The 22,079-nt window shown below is 33.4% G+C and overlaps 1 protein-coding gene across 1 annotated transcript in view; it reads right to left on the bottom strand.

Moving 5' to 3' along the window:
• Window positions 1-22,079, bottom strand: part of HCN1 (hyperpolarization activated cyclic nucleotide gated potassium channel 1) — a 382,069-nt gene that overhangs the window by 115,080 nt on the left and 244,910 nt on the right. The window contains exon 4 of the mRNA XM_002744995.6: window positions 4,010-4,228. Coding sequence (XP_002745041.3) covers window positions 4,010-4,228 — 219 coding nt within the window. The remainder of the gene's footprint in view (window positions 1-4,009; window positions 4,229-22,079) is intronic.

Raw genomic sequence — 22,079 nt, 5'->3', positions numbered from 1 at the left:
ACGCATGATAAGCATTCTACAGGAATGCATGGAGCAGAGGGGAAAAAACAGATTATTTGAAACTCAGATAACACAACAACTTATCACTGAATACTATTTGGATCCTACTTGTTATAAAAATGTTGTTTCCTAAAGTTTTATTTATCAGAGTTATCCCTACCTACTTAATGGACTTAAATTCCTGCTTAATATGTTTCTATTAATGATTCAGTAAGGAACCATTTTGATCACAGAATCTTAGATTCTAGGTTAGGAATACACTATATCTCATGCACTGTTGTGATTCATTTTTATAAAAACGATTTTAATTCCAACATATCATTGCTAAGTTTTTCAAAGGATATCCCTTTCATAATGTACAATCTCATCATTCCAGAATTCAAAACTATTTTTAGGCCATGATATAGGCTATTTTATACTTTCTCCAGCAGGGTAGCTTTTGTTTCATTCAAATTAGACTATTCAATATGTCTCATACATCTCCACTTCAGGGCCCTTGCAAACGTTCCCGTCTTCCAGAAATTCTCTCAGTATTTTGGCATTTTTCCGAGATATTTCTCTCATGGTGACTACTTCTGCCTGCTAATTACCTCTGCATTCTTCAAGGTCCATTTCCAGTACATTCTAGTAAAGTGGCTAACTAAACACAAGTTACATGCAGGGTGAGTCCTGTCAATGTGGATTCTTATCAGATTAGTGGCTCCCTGGCTACCAGGTTTCCCTGTCAAAGTGCTTCACAGTTTGTTTATATCTTACAACATATAAGGAATACAAATACAGTAAGAATACTTAAAAGAGAACGTTGGGAGTAAACTCGAGAATTCAAAAAGTTCTAAAATATTAAATCCATAAGTCAATTATTTAAATGGAAAATGCAACTCTAGAGTTACCAGAAACTAACATATGTGCTGCAAATAATAATAAATGTAAACAGCAAAGAACTAAAGGAATGTTTAGTAAGGACAAATCTTTAGCACTTTGCACAGTACTGAAACTGTGAATACCTACAATACAAGTAGGACACTTCGGCATATATCTTAGAGTACTGACATAGAAATGATCACTGAGGAAAAAATGATGCCAGATCCCACAGTGGGCTATCAAAACATAAAGTTTGAAAAATCATGGATATATATGAATTACATTTGCAAATTTCTATTTTTTTTCTATTTAGTTAACTCCCTCTCTTATAAAGACTTATTCCAGATTTTACAACAATACTTAGTTAATATAAAAATTATTTGTGCCAGATGAAAATGTAAAGCAACATTGTTCTACCAGGAGCCTGATTTGTCAGAAGCTCCAATGGCTACATTAAGTGATTCCAAGGTTGTCACACTGTTGTATTCCTTCAGGAGAATCACAGAGAGGTTCCCTGTCCTAGGATCTCCCTCGCCTGAGAATGTTTGGCTGTACTACAATTTAACATATCACAGTATGTTCAATTCAATTCTCTGGAAGCAAAGTATATGCTGTAGCCTAATAAAATTTTTTTTGACTAAGGAACTATGTGGGAGTTGTACCCATGGCATTCTTATTTGTAAAGGAAAGAGGAAAGCATTTAAGAATTATGAAGGAAGCCAAGTGAAACGCTTCATTGAAAGCATTTGAATTTCAGTGCTAGCTCTTCCCCTTAAGAATAATCCTAATGTGCATTAGGGCATCAAAACAATTTTTATTTAAGTACCCAGTCAATACAATTTTTCAAGGTCAAGATCATTATAACTTCAAAGTCCCTCTGCTCTGCTGAAAGCAAATGTTACCGAATGCTATGAAATCAGCAAACCAAATTAGCAGCTCAACTAAGCTTCTTGATATAATGAAGAGGGGCTGTGAAACAGGATAAAACTTTTTTCTTTTTTAACTAAATAATAGTATTATGTATAAATGACCATGAGCATTACTCTAAACTGTTCCTCTTTGCTCAGCCATTATTCTAGTTATACAGCATAAAAAAAATGAAGACTTAGAATTACATGACAACAATGACAAACTCTCCCATCTGTCTTTCTGAGACAGAAGGCTCCATCATCTCCTGAAGGAGAACACACCTGTGATTAGCACAAGACTAGGATATGGCTTCAAATTTGATGGAGAGGCACTTTTATAATATATCTCTTACTCCCAGGGAAATAAATCTCAGAATTCTAGAAGAGAAAGCAGATTGGATATTTCATTTCTAAAAAGTGACTTGTGTTCAAGCAAAATAAAAATAAGTAAATAAATATAATCAAACAAACAAGCAAGCACTTACTGAAAAACCCGAGGCAATATGTTTGTATACACGTAAACAAACAACATAATAAAAGTTTCTAAAAGATTCTTCCATGCATACTTGAGTGACAGCATTCAGGAAATGTTAAATTACGAATTTCTAAACCTATTTATATCTTAGGATAAAGGCTTAACACCTATAAACATCCTTCATCCTCACTGTCTTACCTGAGTAATGTTGTATCCTCAGGATCATAGTACTGAGGTTACTATGTGTGGGGCTAAAATACACAATAGCAGAGACATAGATCTTCCCGTAGTGGTGCTTATATCTCTCTGGACAGAGAGTAAATACAGTAAACAAATGACTATAGGATGGTGTGATCAGGGAAAATTCTCACAGCCTTCCAAAGGAAAGGGCAGAATATGTAAATAGTGAAAGAAGTAAAAGTATATAAGGTGTGAAAGGGGAATTTTTATTTACAGCAATACAAAATGAAAGAAAAACAACAGTGTAAGAGAAACATCAGATATAACATGATGTTGTCTTATCTTAAATTTCCATAAAATTAGCCCAAATTCCTTTAAGTATATAATTCTCAGTTAAATTCACCATTGTGTAAAGTCTCTTCTTCCTATGTTCTTTGTTCATTCTAATTCATTTGGAGACTATTTGAAAATGAACCTCAAAGCAATTTTTATGGTTTATCTTTTCATTACTTCAGTAATAAAATGTCAGCTTGCTCACTGTAATAGCTGGTGGCAGTTTAATTATATTCAAGGGAAATATCTATGTTCCTTTTCTTGTATTGTGTGATTACAGTGTTGAAAAATTCTGTAAATAAAGCAGTAACTGAAAAATTCTTTGGCTGTTTTAAAAATAATTCTGAGGCTAAGCTGTTATCACTCACCAAGAGAAATATTCTAGAATCATGTTAACCATTACTTTCAGAAATGCTTTTTGGCAGGGTGCATGATTGTGTCAGGATCAACAGAGCCCCCACATGATACGCTCTTCCATTAGTTTAAAATATTCTTATTTAGCTGTCAGAAAGCTACTGATGTTTGGTCAAGAATAGTAGTAGTGTCCAAATACCCTATGTGTAGTCCTAGCCAAAGAAATTTTTCCTGTGGGAAAAAAAAAACCAATGAATAAATCATTGTCTATACTTACTTTTTCTCTCACTTTTGAGAGAAGTTTAGAGCAGCAATCATTTTAATTGGCACTTTGAGTATAAGAATGCATCATAGCAGCTGTTAATATGCAGTTTTAAGACTAGAGAGTATGGTGACTTATCTAGATATATGAGTAATATGCACTCAGCTAAGCATATGGATTGTAATATAAATTATGACTAGAGCATGAGGAGCGGTACAGAGTGAAACGTACAATAGCTGACTGTCTCCACTTAATCAGCTAACATTTTTCTAACACATAGGAAGGAAGAGTTTATTTTAACTATTGAAATATGATAGAGAATGAGTCATGATAACATCCTCTATCAGCTTTAGACATTTTGAAACATATAAGTATTTTTGATGTAGATACAAAGTCACATTTAAAAAAATCCATGATGCAAAAAGGAAATGAGAAACAAAAGCTATAAGAATTATCTTGAAGAACCCTCAAAATGTGAAGGAAGATTGTGTCTTTTTATTTTAAATATTTTATCTCATATTTTGATAGAGGAGATAGTTTAGTTATCTTGAACACAATTCAATTTACTGGTTCAGGTTAGCTGGTCAAAGACATTAGAGCTGGTTAAAGACATTAGAGATAAATAAAATAAATTACCTTCTCTTGATATTGCCGCCTTGAAGAATCCAGAGACTGGATTAAAGCGGTGGCATGGCCAACAAACATGGCATAGCAGGTGGCCCCGACGATCATGCTCAGCATGGTAATCCAGAGGTCAGACATGCTGACTGGGGCTTGGGCTCCATACCCAATGCACAGCATGTGACTCATAGCTTTGAAGAGTGCATATGAATACTGCTTTCCCCAAGAATCATTCTGGAACATGAGAGAAAAAGAAAATTGACTGAGCCATTAGGATCACAGAATGAAAAGTGAGTAGGACCTGTACACAGAAGTATTATAAAATACTGAATACTGGAAAAATCCTTATAATGGAGCATTTACAAATGTACTTCTTAGTAACTGTGAATTAAATGATGATATTTTAAAAATCTTTCCTACTATGATTAAGTGGAAACAGTCTGCTGTTAATTACATGTGCTCTTTGTCAGTTTTAAGTTTGCTTTTTTTAAAACCAAAATTTCTTTTGGGATAATAGTATTTCATGTAATCATGCCAAGAATGAATGCTTTAAGATTTCAAGAAAATGTGATCAAATAGTATTAATAATATATTTACAAGCTGTGAAATGAAGCAGACAGTGTGACATATACAGGCCAAAGTATAGACATTTTATCAAAACCATGAAGTTCAGATTTAAAAAATTCATATTGATATAATTGTATAGTCCTTAACACTATAATTTTTCTTAAATGAAAAGTTTAAACAAACATATATTGGAAATAAAGGTCTGATAAATACAAAGACTTCCTTGAAGCCCTCTCTCAAAGTGATGTATATTTTGCTTTGTGTCAGGATTGAAGACTGTTGAGTCTTATTGGCTTTTTATAAAATGATAAAATGAAATAGGCAAAAGAATATCTTGGCTTATGTCCTCGGGAAAAAAATTGGGACATGCTGACTTCTGAGATTACTTATTAGTTGTAACTTCTGATGTCATTTCAAAACAATTACAAGCTCATTTTTTAAAAAATGCTGTCCAATGTATTTTATCTAACTTTTGTTAAAATTAAATTATTGCTTAGATAAATTTTTATTGAACTTCCTAATTCAGGTATTACACAATTTATGAGAACCATAGGAAAATGAAAACAAGGGGCCTCTGGTTCTAATGTAGCAAAAAAACTTTGTTAAATATAATAAAATATAAGGATTTTCCCTTTAAGACTATTTTATTACTTATAAAACAATGTGATACTAGTGATAAATGAGTAATAATATAAACTCACAAATTTCAAAAATTAGTATTTTAATGTTATAATTATATGTAATACAATAAATAATACTGTATTAATGTGATATTTTGATTGATCATAACATTTTTCTGGTTTATTTTTCTGAAAATTCATTTCTTAAATTATCAACATTTATACAATTATCAACTTTATTTTCAATGATTTAGTTGAAAATGACATCAGCTGTCCTTGGCTATTGCCAGATTACAAATAATTTTTAATATTTAATTTTGAGCAATATCTTTCTATTAATTCAAATGTTATTAAAACTATTAGGAGTATTTTATAGGCTGTGATATTAGGGTCAATATCTGATAATGCATTTTAAAGTATATATTGGAGTACATTTGCAGCTGATGATTTTCATAGGAAACTTTTCAATAAATATTTAACTCATCATACCAATCAGTTTTATACCGATTTCACATGGAATTCAGTTTTTACATCTGAATTTAATTTTTTAATTAAAATTTTAACTTTAAGGTAATTGTAGATTTACCTGTAAGTTATAAGAAATAGTAGAGAGCTCCTATGTACTACACTTCACTCAACTTCCCCAGCGGTAACATAGTACAAACTATAGTATAGTTTCATAGCCAGGAAATTGATATTGATATAATCTACTCATCACATTTTTATTTCACTAATGTACGTGTACTCATTTGCATGCCTGTGTGTGTGTGTGTATTCACTTCTATGAAATTTTGTCTCATATGTAGGTTCATGTATTTATTACCACAGTCAAGATACAGAAAAATTCCATCACAAGGGTCACTTATACTGTCTTTTACTGAATTGAATGTTAAATGTAAATGTACACAATGATGTTTTAGTGTTACTTTTGACATTTCCTGTAACTTGTCAAGGTTGTGCAAAAACCAAAAGTATTTTCCTGATTTGCATGTAATTCAAAATGCCTGTTTATATATTGTATTGCTACATTTTTTTTTCTTATTTTTTTATTGCATTTTAGGTTTTGGGGTACATGTGCAGAGCATGCAATACAGTTGCATAGGTACACACATGGCAGTGTGTTCTGTTTGCTTTCACCCCTTCACCCACATTTGGCGTTTCTCCCCAGGCTATCCCTCCCCACTTCCCCCTTTCACTGGCCCTCCTCTTTTCCCCCCAATAGACCCCAGTGTTTAGTACTCCCCATTTTTTACAAAGAAAAAATAATTTAAAAATTATCTTCCTTGTGAATAAATGATTATATTAAAACTTCATATAAAAATCCTGTTCTTTTTCCATCAAATGTGAGCCTTAAATTTAATGTATATTTCTAAGCTTGTGGACATTTGCTATGCAATTTTGCAGCTGGTTTCAAAACTGGACATTGTAAACCCTGAAGAATTCTAATGACTTTCTAAAGTGCTTTTCTGCAGTGCCCATGTATAACATTGATTTTATAATAATTTATTTACAAAGTTTACTGCCTGAGTGCCATGGGTATTGTCTTGGAATTTAGGTGGGAGATTTAATATTTGTGTAGATACTGCAGGGATGATCCTTTGCGACTGATGAGCAAGCTGTCTATTCACTGTGGGTGTTTTCCCTGCCTGCCTGAGTAGCCACTTTCATCTCCCATGACTGCTTTTGTTGTGGCTTAGTCTCTTGCTGTGACAGATAGTCACTGCTAAGCTGGGCCCAGTCCTGGTTTGGCCACATCCGGGACATATAGCATCTAGACTGCTGAGTCATACATATGCTGCCTTGCTGTTAGGCCAATTGCATGCCTTCTGTGCCTACAGGCCTGAATCTGTGTGTGTGCTGCTGTCACCGTGCAGCTCTGCTGCTCATGTTCACACCTTGTTGTCCTAGTGGACTTCACTTACAAAACATAAGTTCAAAGATAAAATTATTAAGAGTTTCAAGATGGCAGAAGTAGAACATTAAACCAAGTACAGGGTTATTTTGACAGTGAGAGGCCCTGTGCAACTTCAAGGTCACGTATTATTGAAGCCATACCTGCATTTGTCAAATTAACCCTTAATTATCATAAACTTTGTCAAATCAACTTTTAATTATCATAAACTTTTCAAGCAATTTATTCTGAATAGATGTGGATAATTTCGTTGGTTGTTAACATGGCTTTTCAAAATCTAATTTGTAGATTTTAAAAAATAGAATATAAGATTTAAAAGCCCAGTCTTACAAACCACAGAACGGCACATAGCTGCTGAAAAATAAAGAAAGTAACTAGCCCCATTTAGTTGAAAGGATGAAGGTTCTTAAAGTGAAATTCACTGTTATTTAATTATAAAATAAAGTTCTGCTCATATTAAATTATCCTCTCTATATGTGTATTTGTATACGAGTAAAAAATAAAATTTAATTTTAACACTAGAAAATTACTCGTATGTCATATTTTAATATGTATGTAGTGTAATAAACTCATAAAAAACTCTTATTTCGGAGAATGAACAAATTTATACTTTATTTTATAAGTGAAAATGTATAAGTCTCAGAAATACATCTAAGATTTCCAAAATTCTAGATGGTACATGAACAAGAAGTGGTATATTCGCATTTACTAAAATGTAAAATATAATTCAAGATTTCCTTCCTCCACATAAGGACACAGAGAAGGTATGTTGTTAAAGCATCTTCTAAACGTATTTAGATAAAATGGACATAATAAAAAGTTCAATGGGTGTCAAGTGGAGACTACAATTTAATTCTATAGATATTATTTATTTCTTTGTGTCTGAATGGAGGCAGAGTATGGAGCTGGAGCTGGAAAAGAAAGTTTAATTCAGTTTCTCTAAATAATGCAGCTATGTCTATTTTCATTTATCTCACTAGGGACATACAACATACACCTGCACATATATGCTCTTAAAAGACTTAAAATAAATATTTATTTAAAATGCTTTCTTACTTTTAATAATCATGGGTAAATTTTCTGTTTTCCATTTTCTCATGTTTCCATTCCTCTCTTTCCACATATTCTCAAAAAGTATGTATGGATCATTCTGTACCTTTCTCCATGTTCATATAATCACACACACACACAACACACACACAGACACAGACACATCCATAATTCTGACTTTTTTCCCAGAAAAATGAATCATATTATATATGTTCTTAATGTTTTTATCACGTAGAAAATGCCTTCAAATAATCTGCTATTCATAGAACTATGTAATAGTCTGTCGATCATGCCATAATTTACTCATTTTTCCAGTGTTCTCCAGCTTTTGCCACTACAAGCTATTCTGTAATAAATAACTTTATTCATATATCCTTTATTTCTATCAATACGACTCCCAAGAATGTGATTGTTGATTCAAAGAGTAAGATTTTCAGTTTGATTTTAAAATACATTGCCAGACTGATTCAAAAGGCAGAACTTTTTCCAAAATAATGTCTAAAAAAATACTGTATCACCTTATATAGTGAGAAATAATAATCTGTTGTTACTTTTATTAGCATTTCCCTCGCTGGGGAATTTGAGAAGGCGTTCATGTATTTATTTACCAACTCGACTGTCGCATGTCTAATGAAATTTAAATTTTTTTCTTATTAATCTACAATGCCTCCTCAAAGACTAGATGTCACCCCTTTAACTTATATGTGAGATAAATATTTATTCTTAATTGATCATTTGCCTATTGAGCTTCTAATCATATAATTTCTTATACAAATAGTTCAATTAGTTTATGTAGGAAAATTATATCTGTAATTTCCTTGACAGCCTCTGGATTTCTCATATTGATTAAAAAGGTATCTCTAAATGAGATTATTTCTATGCCCTGAATGTTTTTTAAAATTATTTTATTTTTGTACATTTTCTTTATTCTAAATGGATTGTCTTTTGTACCAGGATATAATTTTTAATAAATCACCAGGTCTACATACAGAAAAAAATACCTCTTTATTATATATTGCCTCTTATAAAAATGGTGTTTGTTCTGGGCTCAATATTTTGTTTCACTGCTCTATTTAGCTATTTTTATACTGATACTATATGGTTTTAATTATAGTAACTTTATAATTTATCTTATATGCAAATTAATTTATAATTATTTTAATATGTATCTAAAAGAAGGATCCATATTAATTCCAACAGGGGTTTAAACTGAATTAATTATGTGAGGGAATTTGAGTAAGACCATGGGTGATGCAGGTAAAAATCTAAAATCATGATGCTTGATAATGGAATAGGAGTATTTGGAGGCTGAGAAAAGTTACCAAACCCCACACCCCACAGAGTGTGTGTGTGTGTGTGTGTGTGTGTGTGTGTCTGTGTGTGTGTGTGTGTGTGTGTGCATAATTTTAGCCAGTCTAAATTATAGAGAAGAAATAGGAGAGAATGAGGAACATTTCATAAATAGGAGAGAATAGGGAACATACCAGGAAACACAGTGGCGACCAGAGCCTGAGTCCTTAAAACATTTTCAGTACAAAATGGGAAGCCATTGAAAAATTTTGAGCAGAGAATGATATGATCTGTACTGTACTTTAGGAATGTTGATCAGGTAGAATTGTAGAGTACTGGTTCTTAACTAAGGATGACTTTACCACTTTGGAGACATGTGGCAACAAAAAATATCTGGAAACAGTTTAGTTTTCACAACTGCCAGAGGTGCTATTAATATCTAAAGGGTGGAGGCCAGCGATGTTGTTAAAAATCCTGCAGTTCACAGGAGAGACTCCCTCATCCTGCCCCACAACAAAGAATTGGATGGTCCAAAATATCAGCTTTGGTGAGGATGAAAAATCCTCAGGTAGAGGAAAGTTGTAATGAGGACCAAATACAGAAGTCAGTATAAATGTTATTACAAGTTTAAGATAAGTGAAATAATGTTATATTACTTAAGAGAACTTACAGTATAAAGCAACAACAATAAATAATTTTGAGAAGATGGTATCTACAGAATGTAGAATATTAGACTTTTATGAAATAACTTAGGGATTCATGATAAATTCAGAAAGTTTAATGAAACATAGCCAGCCTGCCTCTGCCCGTCCTTCCTTCCTTCCTTCCTTCCTTCCTTCCTTCCTTCCTTCCTTCCTTCCTTCCTTCCTTCCTTCCTTCCTTCCCTCCCTTCCCCACTCCCTCCCTCTCTTTCCCTTTTTTTCATTTTCTTTCTCTCTCTCTTTTCTTCTCTCTCTCTTTTAATAGAGACACAGTCTAACTCTTTTATGCAACCTGGAGTGCAGTGGCATAACCATAGCTCACTGTAACCTCAAATTTCTGAACTCAAGCAATCCTTTATCAGCCTTCTGAGTAGCTGGGACTACAGGCATAAGCCACTGCACCTGGTCCTTGGGCTATTCTTTATAAGAGTGAGTGATTAAGCATATGGAAATTCTCTGGTACTCTAGGCCAATACTGCTTTCTTTAGACACTGAATTTTGTCTACACACATTGTGTTTGCAAAGGCCAAGCAAACCATAACAAAGGAATCTAAGCATTTAAGGTGGCAGACGTGTGATTCTGAGGCTGGTGTTGAAAGAATTCCAAGTAGAGGAATGATATCCTAACCCCTCCCCCACCATACCTACATGTCATTAAAATCCCAGGAACAAAGGGCTTGTATTAATTAGTCCATTCTCATGCTGCTAATAAAAACATACCTGAGACTGGGTAATTTATAAATAAAAGTGGTTTAATGGACTCATTCTAGCATGGCAGGGGATGCCTCAGGAAACTTACAATCATGGCAGAAGGAGAAGCAAACACATCCTTCTTCACATGATGGCAGGAAAGAGAAATGTCAGGCAAAAGGGAAAAAGGACCCTTATAAAAGCATCAAATCTAGTGAAAACTCACTCACTATCATGAGAACAGCAGCCTGGGGGTAACTCTCCCACCATGATTCAATCACCTTCCACTGGGTTTCTCCAGTGACATGTGGGGATTATGAGAACTACAATTCAAGATGTGACTTGGGTGGGGACACAGCCAAACCATATCAGAGCTCAAGGAGAAAAATTAGATTGATTGTGATAAAACACACACAAAATGTTATCCTTATAAGTAGTATGATGATAATAATATACATGATTCTAAACTGTTTAAAGCACCAATTGTTATGTTAAACTAGTTTAATCATGAGTACTATTCTTAACATCATTGGACAAATAATGACACTGATGGATAGAACATAAGTGACTTACCCAGGGTTAAAAGTTTGTAAATGGAAGATTCAGTATTTTCAATCCAGGCAGTCTCCTTCTAGGGACCATGGTAGTAATTAATACATTATACCGCTTTTGCTCTTAGAAACCTATAATCATCCCAGTTTTTTTTTCCCTTTTGGGCATTCTCTTTGCCTTCTTTTAATCTACTACCATTGAATAAGGGCTTGAATGGGAGATTTAGGCTATCATCGAGAAAGTTGTGTGAAAATCAAGGAATGTTCATAATCCCATTCTGCCTTATTTCTTGTGTTATGTGGCTATTCCTTTTTCATCTTGTAAAGATCACTCTATTATATTTTAGTCTACATCAATAATATGGTATTATACATGAATGAGAGACTGTATACTCAAAGTGCCTTACCATACAGTCCAAATATACCCAGTTTCATAGAATCTGAATCCTATAGACAATAAGCAAATAAGATACAAGTGAACTGTTTCAATTGAGGTTTATCTTGTTTCATTTTAGGTAACAATGTACCAACAATTTGTTCATTTTAGATTATATTTTTGTTATTCAAAGTGTTTATTTAATCACTTCACTGAGGCATCATTAAAAATATTTGTTTTGAGGAAAAGATATTGAGTCAAATTAATGGGAACATAATAAATACCTTTTTCTTATTTACCTGAGAACTTGCACTTAGTAATAATGCATTTGGAGCTTTCTATAGTTTTGAATAAAAATACTTTCTAGGCATTTGTTTTGACATCCTGTCCATATCGTTACTAAATCCGGGAGTCAGGGTGAAGGGGTATTTGCAAAAAAAAAAAAAAAAAAAAAAAAAAGAAAATGGAATCTTTATTCTCCAGTGTCCTAGACCTCCTGGCATACATTCAATTCAAACTTAGCCACTCAGTAGCCTGCCATGGGAAAAAAAGCTCTCCAGTCCATCAGCGTTCACATAAACTGTAATTTAGTTAATTTAGGGGGCCAAAACTTTCCATTATTGAAAAACAGAATTAATTTTTCTTTATTATTTGCAAGCAAATACAGGTATAAACATGTTAAGTCGGTAAAATATTAGGAAAATCTTTGAAATATGGCACTCACAAACTCTGAAGTGGACAAACCAACTGCTAAAATATTGATGAATCAATTGGATAACAAAGAGATGAAACTAGAAAGCCACCAGTAGAGTATGAATTCTGAAAGCTAGGCTATAAAAATGTTGATTAAACGTGTCTAATTTTCTCCTGCAGTCATTGGATAAACATACTATTTTTTTTTTATTAATCACAGAAATGCCAGTCAGATAGAATGTTGCATTTAAAAGTTCTTTTGGAAAATAATATTGGGTAGCATAATTCATCTGCAGTCATAAGAAGTATAACAGGTCATAAGTTTCAAAAAAGAGTGCATTCAGTTGACTATACCATAATTTTACTGTCTGTATACAGTTGATCTTTGAAAAAAGCAGATGTTAAGGATGCTAACCCCTGGCAATCAAAATTGGGAATAAATTTGACTTAATTAATTAATTAATTAGAGACAGGGTCTTGCTCTTTTCCCCAGGGTGGAGTACAGTGGCACAATTATAGTTCATTGCAGCTGGAATTTCTAGGCTCAAGTGACTCTCCTGCCTCAACCTCCCGAGTAAGTAGGACTGTACATGTGTACCACTGTGTCCAGATAATGTTTAAAATTTTTGGAGACATAAGGTCTTGCTATGTTGCTGAACTGGCTTGAAGAAATCTTTGAGGCTCTGCCTCCCAACGTGCTGGGACTGTAGGCATGAGCCACCCTGCCTGGCTAATTTTTCTTATATTTAGTGTTATGATCTGCATAAAAACATTTGCACCTCTGATAACAACCTTTGCCTGATAAGAGAGTTCAAATAGTTTTTAACAGTAAAACATAGAATTATTGCATAACTAAATTGCTGTTGCCATGAAGAGTGATGTCTGGTTATTTTGAGAGCTTGTTCTCAACTTGTTACCTGGTCAATTAATAACTCAAGTTCTAAGTGTACATTTTCTTGCTTCAATAATGATGAAAAAATACAAAATTTGCATTAGGTAGAGTTATAAATTAAAATTTAGTGATGCTTAATATCATGGATTTTTTCCTCCTATTTTCTTTGATGTTGGTATATTATTTAAAATAAAAATTTAATAAATCAAAACACTATTTTACATTTGACTTGTTCAATAATCCAATTTTTATACTAAGAGTTCATTAGCACTATTTTTAAAACAAGCCCCAAAGTCAACATTATTTAAATATTTTAAGTGTGAGGTTTCTATTACAATGAGCTTTTCAAGCAAATCAATTATTTCCATGGGGCATCTCTTTGTTTATATAAATAAATATAAGCAAATATATTTTACATATGTTTATATACAAATATTAGTAAATATATTTTATGTGTGCATATGCATATATGCATTAATATAAAGTCACCATAGAAGAAATCAGCATACACTGAGCAATTATTACAAGGTACTATTACAATATCATCTCACTGCTTTTAACTGCCTTGAAACCTAACCTGATATTGTTATTATGGATAGAAAATGCAAATGTTGGAAAAATTAAATAAGTGACTTAAGTTCACATACCTGTAGGTGCCAAATCTGGAATTCAATCACAGATCTGTCTGAACCACTGTATAAACTCTCTTCATTCCAAAGACCATAGTCATTTATTTTATAATCACTTATATGAGTAAAAGTCATGATAATTATAACATGGAATTTTCAGGCATTTTAAGAACATAACCATAACATAGAAATTATTTAAACTGTTTCTTCTCAACCACAAAAAGACAGTCTCTATTATACCTTAAGGACATCTAGAGAGAAATTATCTAAGGTTTTCCTGGAGAGTATTAGGTCAGTGAAGACAGCTGGCCTTTAAAATTGTAGTTCACTTTTATATTTTCCTATTAGTCAAAACTTTTAATAAATTCTTCTTTCCACCTAACCCCAAAGCCTGGGATCAAGCAATCTAGACAGTTATCTGCTAGGAGCAGTCCTCTGGAAGAAAATCCTTGCCTGAGGTTCAGTGCTCCAGATTACGAAAGATGCAGGCAGTGCAGGGTGACAGATTCAACCTAAAACACTAATCGATGCTGTGTGCTTTCACTCAACACCTGGACAAAGGAAAATAAGTACAATCATGCACTGCATAATGATGATTCAGTTAACGATGGACAGCATAGTCAGCAGTGGTCCTATAAGAAGATCATAACAGAGCTGAAAAAGTCCTATCTCCTAGTGACCCTAGAGCTATTGTAATGTCGTAGCACAGTGCATAACTTATCTGTCTGTGGCAATGTGGTTAACAACGTTTTGCATGCTACTGCTCCTGAAGACATTCCAGTGGGACAAGGTGTGGTGGTAGAAGACAGGGATATTGATGATCCTGACCTTGTATAGGCCTAGGCTTATGTGTGTGTTTGTGTCTTAGTCTTTAATAAAAAAATTTAAAAGTAAAGAAAAAAATCAAATAGAAAAAAATCTTATAGAATATAAGTATAGAGAAAGAAAATATTTTTATATAGTTGTACAATGTGCTTGTGTCTTAAGCTAAGTGCTATTACAAAAAAGTCAAACACATAAAAATAAAAATGTTATAAAGTAAAATAAATGTTAGGGTAAAATAAGGTTAATTTATAATTAAAGAAAATCTTAAAAATAAATTTAGTGTAGCCTAAGAACACAGTGTTTAGAAAGTCTACAGCAGTGTACAGTAATGGCCTAGGCCTTCACATTGACTCACCACTCCCTGACTTACCTAGAGCAGCTTCCAGTCATGCAAGCTCTGTTCATCATGTACCATCTTTTATCTTTCACACTGTTGTACCATCTTTTATTTTTTATACTGTATTTTTACTATATCTTTTCTATGTTTAGGTACATCAATACTTATTGTGATCATTGCCTACAGTATTCAGTAAAGTTAACATACTGTAGGGGTTTGCTGCCTAGGAGCAACAGACCATACCAAATAGCCCAGGTGTGTAATAGGCTATACCGTCTAGGTTTGTGTAAGTACCATCTATGATGTTTTCATAATGATAATATTGCCTAAGGACTTGCTTCTCAGAGTGTTTCTTCATCTTTCTAATGACAGTAATGACATCATATTTGTTAAGTACTATTATTTAATGTGCATGTTTAAATTAATTTTATGAGCTTTCACCAAGTGGTTTTAGAATGATGATTCTCAAATTAGTAGATCATCTCTTTTGATGGCATTCTTGAATTGTTTAATGCTGCTATTTTGAGGTTTGAGCCCAACTGAGTGTTAAAAACAACTAAAACAGTGAAATTATTAAAATGAAAAAAAGAATGATATACATATATATTTTTGTGCTGGGCTCAAGTTTCTGTTCTTTATATACAAAGTAGGTAGCTGCCTAATACATTAAAGAAGCAGAAGAGTTAAGAATGTCTTTCATCCTACGTGTAGTTTCAGTAGATGCAATTCTCTTACCATACATGAGAGTAAGGCATTAGATTTTATTTCTAGATAATTTGCATATATGTAAATTTATGTGATAGATGGTACAATGTGGAAAGAATTTGTACTTTTTATGATAATTAAACAGAAGACTATATAGAAGGCTGATATATTAACAGGCCCTATATAAAAGGGCTAATAAATAATGAGCTTTCTGTTTTCTAACTGAAATAGTTGTGTAAATGAGGGGATAAATTTATTACTGGTTTGGGTGCTTTAATGTAAAAATATGCTTATAGCACTTTTACCTATGAGAAACAATTCTAACCTCTTTGCAAATACATAAATCATGAAAAATTTATTCAAATATATTAAAATCTAATGCTTAGAGATGGACATAACTAAAATATAAAACAACTTAAACTATAGAGAAAGGAAATGTGTATGCTGATAAGAAGCTTACATAGTAATTGGTTATTCATATTGAGGTTAAAAAGAGCTTTCCCATTATCTCAAAAATCATGCTCTCACATTTACAGATTCTGAAGTTCCATCTTCAGAATCTGTAATTTACCCTTAACACGCCCATGCAACTTTGATGACATGGTGCGAAACTCTCTGATTTTTTTCTTTTTTATCTGGATTTGCTGCTGGGTGGGGTTCCCACTACCAGGCATAAGAAAGAATACTAAAATAAGATAAAACAGTGGCACACTAAATATTTTTTATGGCAGACTGACTTTTATCCATCAATCCATAGAAAGGGATCTGTACAAAAATTTATCCTTTTTATAAGCACACTAAATTTCAGAATCTCCATGATTATAAGATCAAAATACATAATACATAGTTAAATATATTCAGATTACCCAACTTTATTCAGATCTGATATGTAAGGAACAATACAACTTAAGGTAAGAAAACATTAAGTTAGTTGCCCAAGATCTGATTTAGCTTGTCTAAGAAGAATTAAAAAACAAAACAGAAAATACAAACTCATGTCTGATGTGCTTGCAAGTATTATTTTCATTACATTTGCATGATTATAATACTAACCATAATACTACCAACAATAGCAGAAACATGAGTACAGTTTACATAGCTCTCTTGTAAGAAACTTATTAGACATGGTGATTATCACAACAGCCTTGTGGTAGCAAGAACAATCTTTATTATCTTCATTTTACTGATGCGGATAAAGTTCAGAGTTTCATTAAGTAGCTTATTGTCTCATGATAGGCAGCAGTATCTCTCTACTGGATCTCTAGGCTGCTGATTGCAGCCTAGTGCCTGCAAATCAAATTATTATTGTAATATATCTGGTAAAATGGTGAAGATACTATGATCTGTATTGCAATAGAGTAATCTATTTCAGACAAAATATTTCAATAGAGTAATCTATTTCAGACAAAGGTACTTTTATGAGATCTGTAGCTAATCAAATTATGTAGAGAACCATTCTCCTATGCTAAAGTTATTTTAATGGCACATTTAGAACATGAATGACATCAATTAAAACTACTGCCTTACTCTAGAAACGTATTTTTAGAAGTAATATTCTTATTTACAGCTAAGTTATAATTACACAAATCAGCAACAATGCATGTTTCTCAACTCTAAAGGCATGACTTTAAATTTCAAACAAATAAATAAAGCTTCAGTTACAAGTAATGCTAGAACTTTGTTTATTGATTATGAAATATAACAAGATAAGCCTAGGAAATCCCCTGCTGTGTAAGGCTGTGTAAAAAGGCAGAAAGTATTAAGCACTTAAAGCTATTTTTAGAAGCTTAACTCCCAACTTAAACTCTTATCCTATGTTGTGTATTCAGTGTGTTCTCAGTATGAAAGGCTTCTGTGTCAGTTACCCATCTGAGAGAACATTCAGCATTAATGTCTAAATCCACATAAGCTGTATACAAGTGTAAGTTTTATAATGTGTAGACTCCTTGATCTCACAGACAACTTCACAGCAAATTTAAATACCAAATAGTATTAAAGAGAGGCAAAACATAACTTAGATCAACACAATCAAGCTAAATACGCTTTTACTAGTAGTTACAAAGGTTAAATCCCTAGAGGATCACTTGTCTCTGATAAATCAATTCTCCAATCACATTACATTTGAGTCTCTCTGTGTGTGTACATTGTGGTGAGAGCAGGAGGAAAGGGTGGGTTGAGAGAGAGAGAAAGAGAAAGAGAGACAGAGGGAGAGAGAGAGAGAGAGAGAGAGAGAGAGAGAGAGAGAGAGAGAGAGAGAGAGAGAGACTGAGAGATACAGATTTCTTTTCAAGGCCCAGATTATCTTCTCTTAGGCGTATCTCTCAATTCAGATATAGACTGATTTGGAAATATGTTAGCAAACAAGCACAGCAAAAAAGAGTATTTGAAACAATCTGTTTTATTTTCCCTATTTCTTTTAACTTCTGTTTTTTGATTCTACTCAGTTACAAGACTGAAAAGACAATGACTCAGGTATAATTCCTTTTTCTGATGAGTTCCTTTCAATTATCTAAAATCAGGAAAAAAGGACATATTCAACCATAGTATTACTAACCAAAGAAAATAAAGTGAAGCGGGGTCCCTTTAAAATTTAATGCATTCAATTTGAAATCATGCTTATGAGTATATTCCAGCTATTTTTTATGGCATAGAGAATAACATGAAGGTTATTTTACCTTTAGGAAAGAAATCATTTTTACAGCATTTCTGAATTACAAAAACATTAAGAAAAAAGCAAATGCAACCCAATTAATATTATAATCCATTTATGAGGTTTCTGTTTTCAGGAAAGGAGAAGAAATGGGCAAGATAATAAAATAGACCCAGAAATGGAGCATCCCTGACTTCTGCAGTAGAATTCTTATTTGCTTCTAGTCCTAATATTACCTAATGCCAACACTTCCCACAATTCTGACTACTTTGGGTATGAAGCATAATTACTGGTGATTTTTGAAGGGAGCACACCACTTAATGCAATTCCTGTAGAAGAGTGCTTAACCAGGCATAATGCCAAGTTTGCCAAAAATTGGCAGACTAACTTTAAGGAACACATCCAGACAGATCATAAAAGTGTCTTGCCTTAACCTCCTCCAATGTGGAAGGAAACAACACTATGGCTTACTGACAAAGCAAGAGAATGCCTTAATAACCATCAGCATACATTGCTTAGTCAACAGTGACTGTTCAGGAAAGGAAGTAAACATTCAAAGCTTAATGATTTCTCTTGTGGATAGCTTCTATGACTCATGCCAGATTTTCCTGAGCTAGTTCTAAAATGATTTATCTGCTTCAATGAGTCAATAGTGTTTCATCTTCACTTTTCTTTGGGCACTAGCAATAAAGGTTAACAAAGTCATCCGTGTACACTCAGGTGTGCGTAACTGTGTATGCTACTCCAGGCTGGCCTAGAAGAAGTGTAGCATTGTGGTCTGCTTTATGTACAACCAAACCTGGTAGCACTGTGCCTCCAGGTTCTCTGGACGGTGTAGCCAGAAACAGTGTAAGCCTCAGAGAGACAAATGCAATCACACTGCAGATGAGGTTTGAGAGGATAGTACCTAATTCTTTGATCAGAGAAAAAAGACGAAGAATAGCCTACTCAGAAATCTCTCCCATATCTTCTTTTGAGAGGCTTGAAATTACCTCTATTAAGTCTCTGTCTATTTACATAGGAAAGTAAAATGAATGGAAATGTCTTTGGAAGGCTGCTATTTGAATGCCTGTGCATTGCATTTAAGTCACTATTCAAATAGCCTCCTTCCATGGCCTATAGTTTGCCCCAGTAGGGTTCAGGTTGATCCCCAAGAGGCTAGCACTGGGTGAGCACAGATTGACAAAGCATGAAGAGAGCATGAATATTATTCTGCAATAAATTATTTTGGGCAAGACAAGGACTGAATAGCATAAAAGCAGAGGTAAGACCCTCTCACTTTCAGGAGAAAAAGAGTGAACATTTATCAAGTACGTAAGATGGCATGCAGAAAGATAGCCATTTTGGAACATTCTTGGCTTATCTTTGCCACCTATTGAAAATGCAGTGTGGATAAAATGGGGAATGATTCAAAGGGTTCATTTTATTCTTTAATCAATTTCAGTGAAGTGACATGCTAGATTAGTGGTAAGTCACCTTAGAAAGTTGCCTAAGGACAAAAAATCAGACATACAGTTCCATACAATCAGACATATGCGGAATAGAAGGATTTACAGAAACTTAGAGTAGGAAATAGCTAACTCACAAGAGATTAAATCCCAGAACATGTATTACTCACAATGAATGTGAGATCCAATCAAAGGAACAGAGTGTCAGAATAAGTCAGGAACAAAAAACTAAATATTTTAATTTTAGTTATTTTTATGAATTTACCTGACATCAACACTGTTGAGATACAAGATCATTTTGCCAAAAAAAGTAAATGTGTTGACATTTCTTTGTCAACCATTTGGTGCCTTGCAAGAATAAATAATAGCATTACTGTTATTTATAATCAGCCCCACACGTTGACAGTGACATAGCTGACTGATTATTCCAATTATACATGCCAATTTGAGGATATTCAGATTTGTTTTTGGTTATGTATTTTTCCATAGTTTGTTAGCTACACCATGCAGGAGCAAATTGCATAAGTAAGATGGTTGGACTGTCAACAAAATTTAGGTAGAAAACTTTCAGAGGTAGAAACAAAAAAGGAGAAGAATACTCATCATTTTAAATGGTAATATAGTCACAAGGTTATGGAGGGGCAGGAAAATTTGGTTAAAGTAGTGATCTTAATAACAGTAGCCATATAGGAAAATTTTTATTTTACAATGAACTATGACATTTCCAAAGACAAATGTGGTAGGGAATCAGGGTGTTTTCAAAGACAATAATCTACTGCTTGGTTGAAATCTTGAAAAAAATAGATTCACAATAAATTATCTTTTCTAGGAAACTAAATGATCAAGAATATCTCTGTGAACATACAATACAAAAACTAACGCCAATCTTAAAGCAGGATTTCACATATTTTGAAGCTTAACAATTTGTTGCCAAAGTTAAGAAAAAACACTAAATATCTGAACTTTGTAGCATACTCTAGATAATAAACCATGAGAAAAGGAAAAACAGTTTCAGAAGGCAAATCTTTACAGTCAATTCACCAATATTACCTATATTACCCTATCATAACATAAATCTGAAGGCATCAGGGACTCTAAGCTACCATTCAATAGAAGAAGCCAGAGATATACAGCCTTACGATTGAGTGAACTGTCACAGGTCTCACTCCAATACCATCTTAGTTATTTGTTAATCTTGTCTCCATCCTCCATGCCTCCCCTTCCCATAAGACAATCAACAAACTAAAAACAAAGCTGGGCTACTCTCAATTATTTAGGTGAAGAGAGTTGAATATGATTCATCTAAAAAAGACAGGCCTCTCTCTTGACTTCTCATCTTATACGATGCATTTGCCTCTACTCAGCTTTACATAGACACCCCAAATCTGTGTGTCCAAACTCAATTCACTCAACCTGAGTATGCTGCTGATAAAACCTGTTTTTCCTGAATCCCCAGATGAGTTTAGTATCACTCGATTGACTCCATGCTGTACTCCTCTTTTCTCCACTGGGTGGGTCCAGAGCTTCTAGACAGAAGAGCAATGAAACAGTGTGTGCTTCCACATTACCACTCAAATACCAAATAGTCATCAGGCTAGCAGCTTTGAAAACAACCAGTCAAACACACACAAATGACAATTAAAAAGAATCTTTCTTTTGTGCCATCTCTTTACAACATCCAGGTTCCCATTCCTGCCCAATGCTTATCTCAGGGTAGTCTTATGGTATCACTTGATGTGAGGCTACTTAGGCCCTACTTTTGGTTACTTCTATTATTATATATTTGCCATAGGTAAAGCGACTTGGCATCTTAATAACCATGCTTGTCTTTCGTGCATTTCTTCCTTCTGACGCTTAATAATTTTGAGGTCAGTTGTTTACTTTCCAAGGTTTTGTTAAAACAAAATTACACTTCTGTAATCAACACTATGTCATAATTAGATATTATCCTGTCATATCTTATAAGCAGTGGTTAATGTTAAACTTACCCACCTGTTCTTTCACTGACCTTGGATTTTGATTCTGCTCTTTTATTTCTAGAGCTACATAAGGCTCTTTCTAATTGTGATTTTACTTTGCTCTGAAATAGAAAAATATAGCTCTTCTTCTTTGTCTTAATAAAAAATGTGTTTTTCTATTTTTTCTTTTC

The sequence above is a fragment of the Callithrix jacchus genome, chromosome 2, assembly GCF_049354715.1.
Source record: "Callithrix jacchus isolate 240 chromosome 2, calJac240_pri, whole genome shotgun sequence".
NCBI classification, from domain to species: Eukaryota; Metazoa; Chordata; class Mammalia; order Primates; family Cebidae; genus Callithrix; species Callithrix jacchus.
This window is presented reverse-complemented; position numbering and strand designations above follow the sequence as displayed.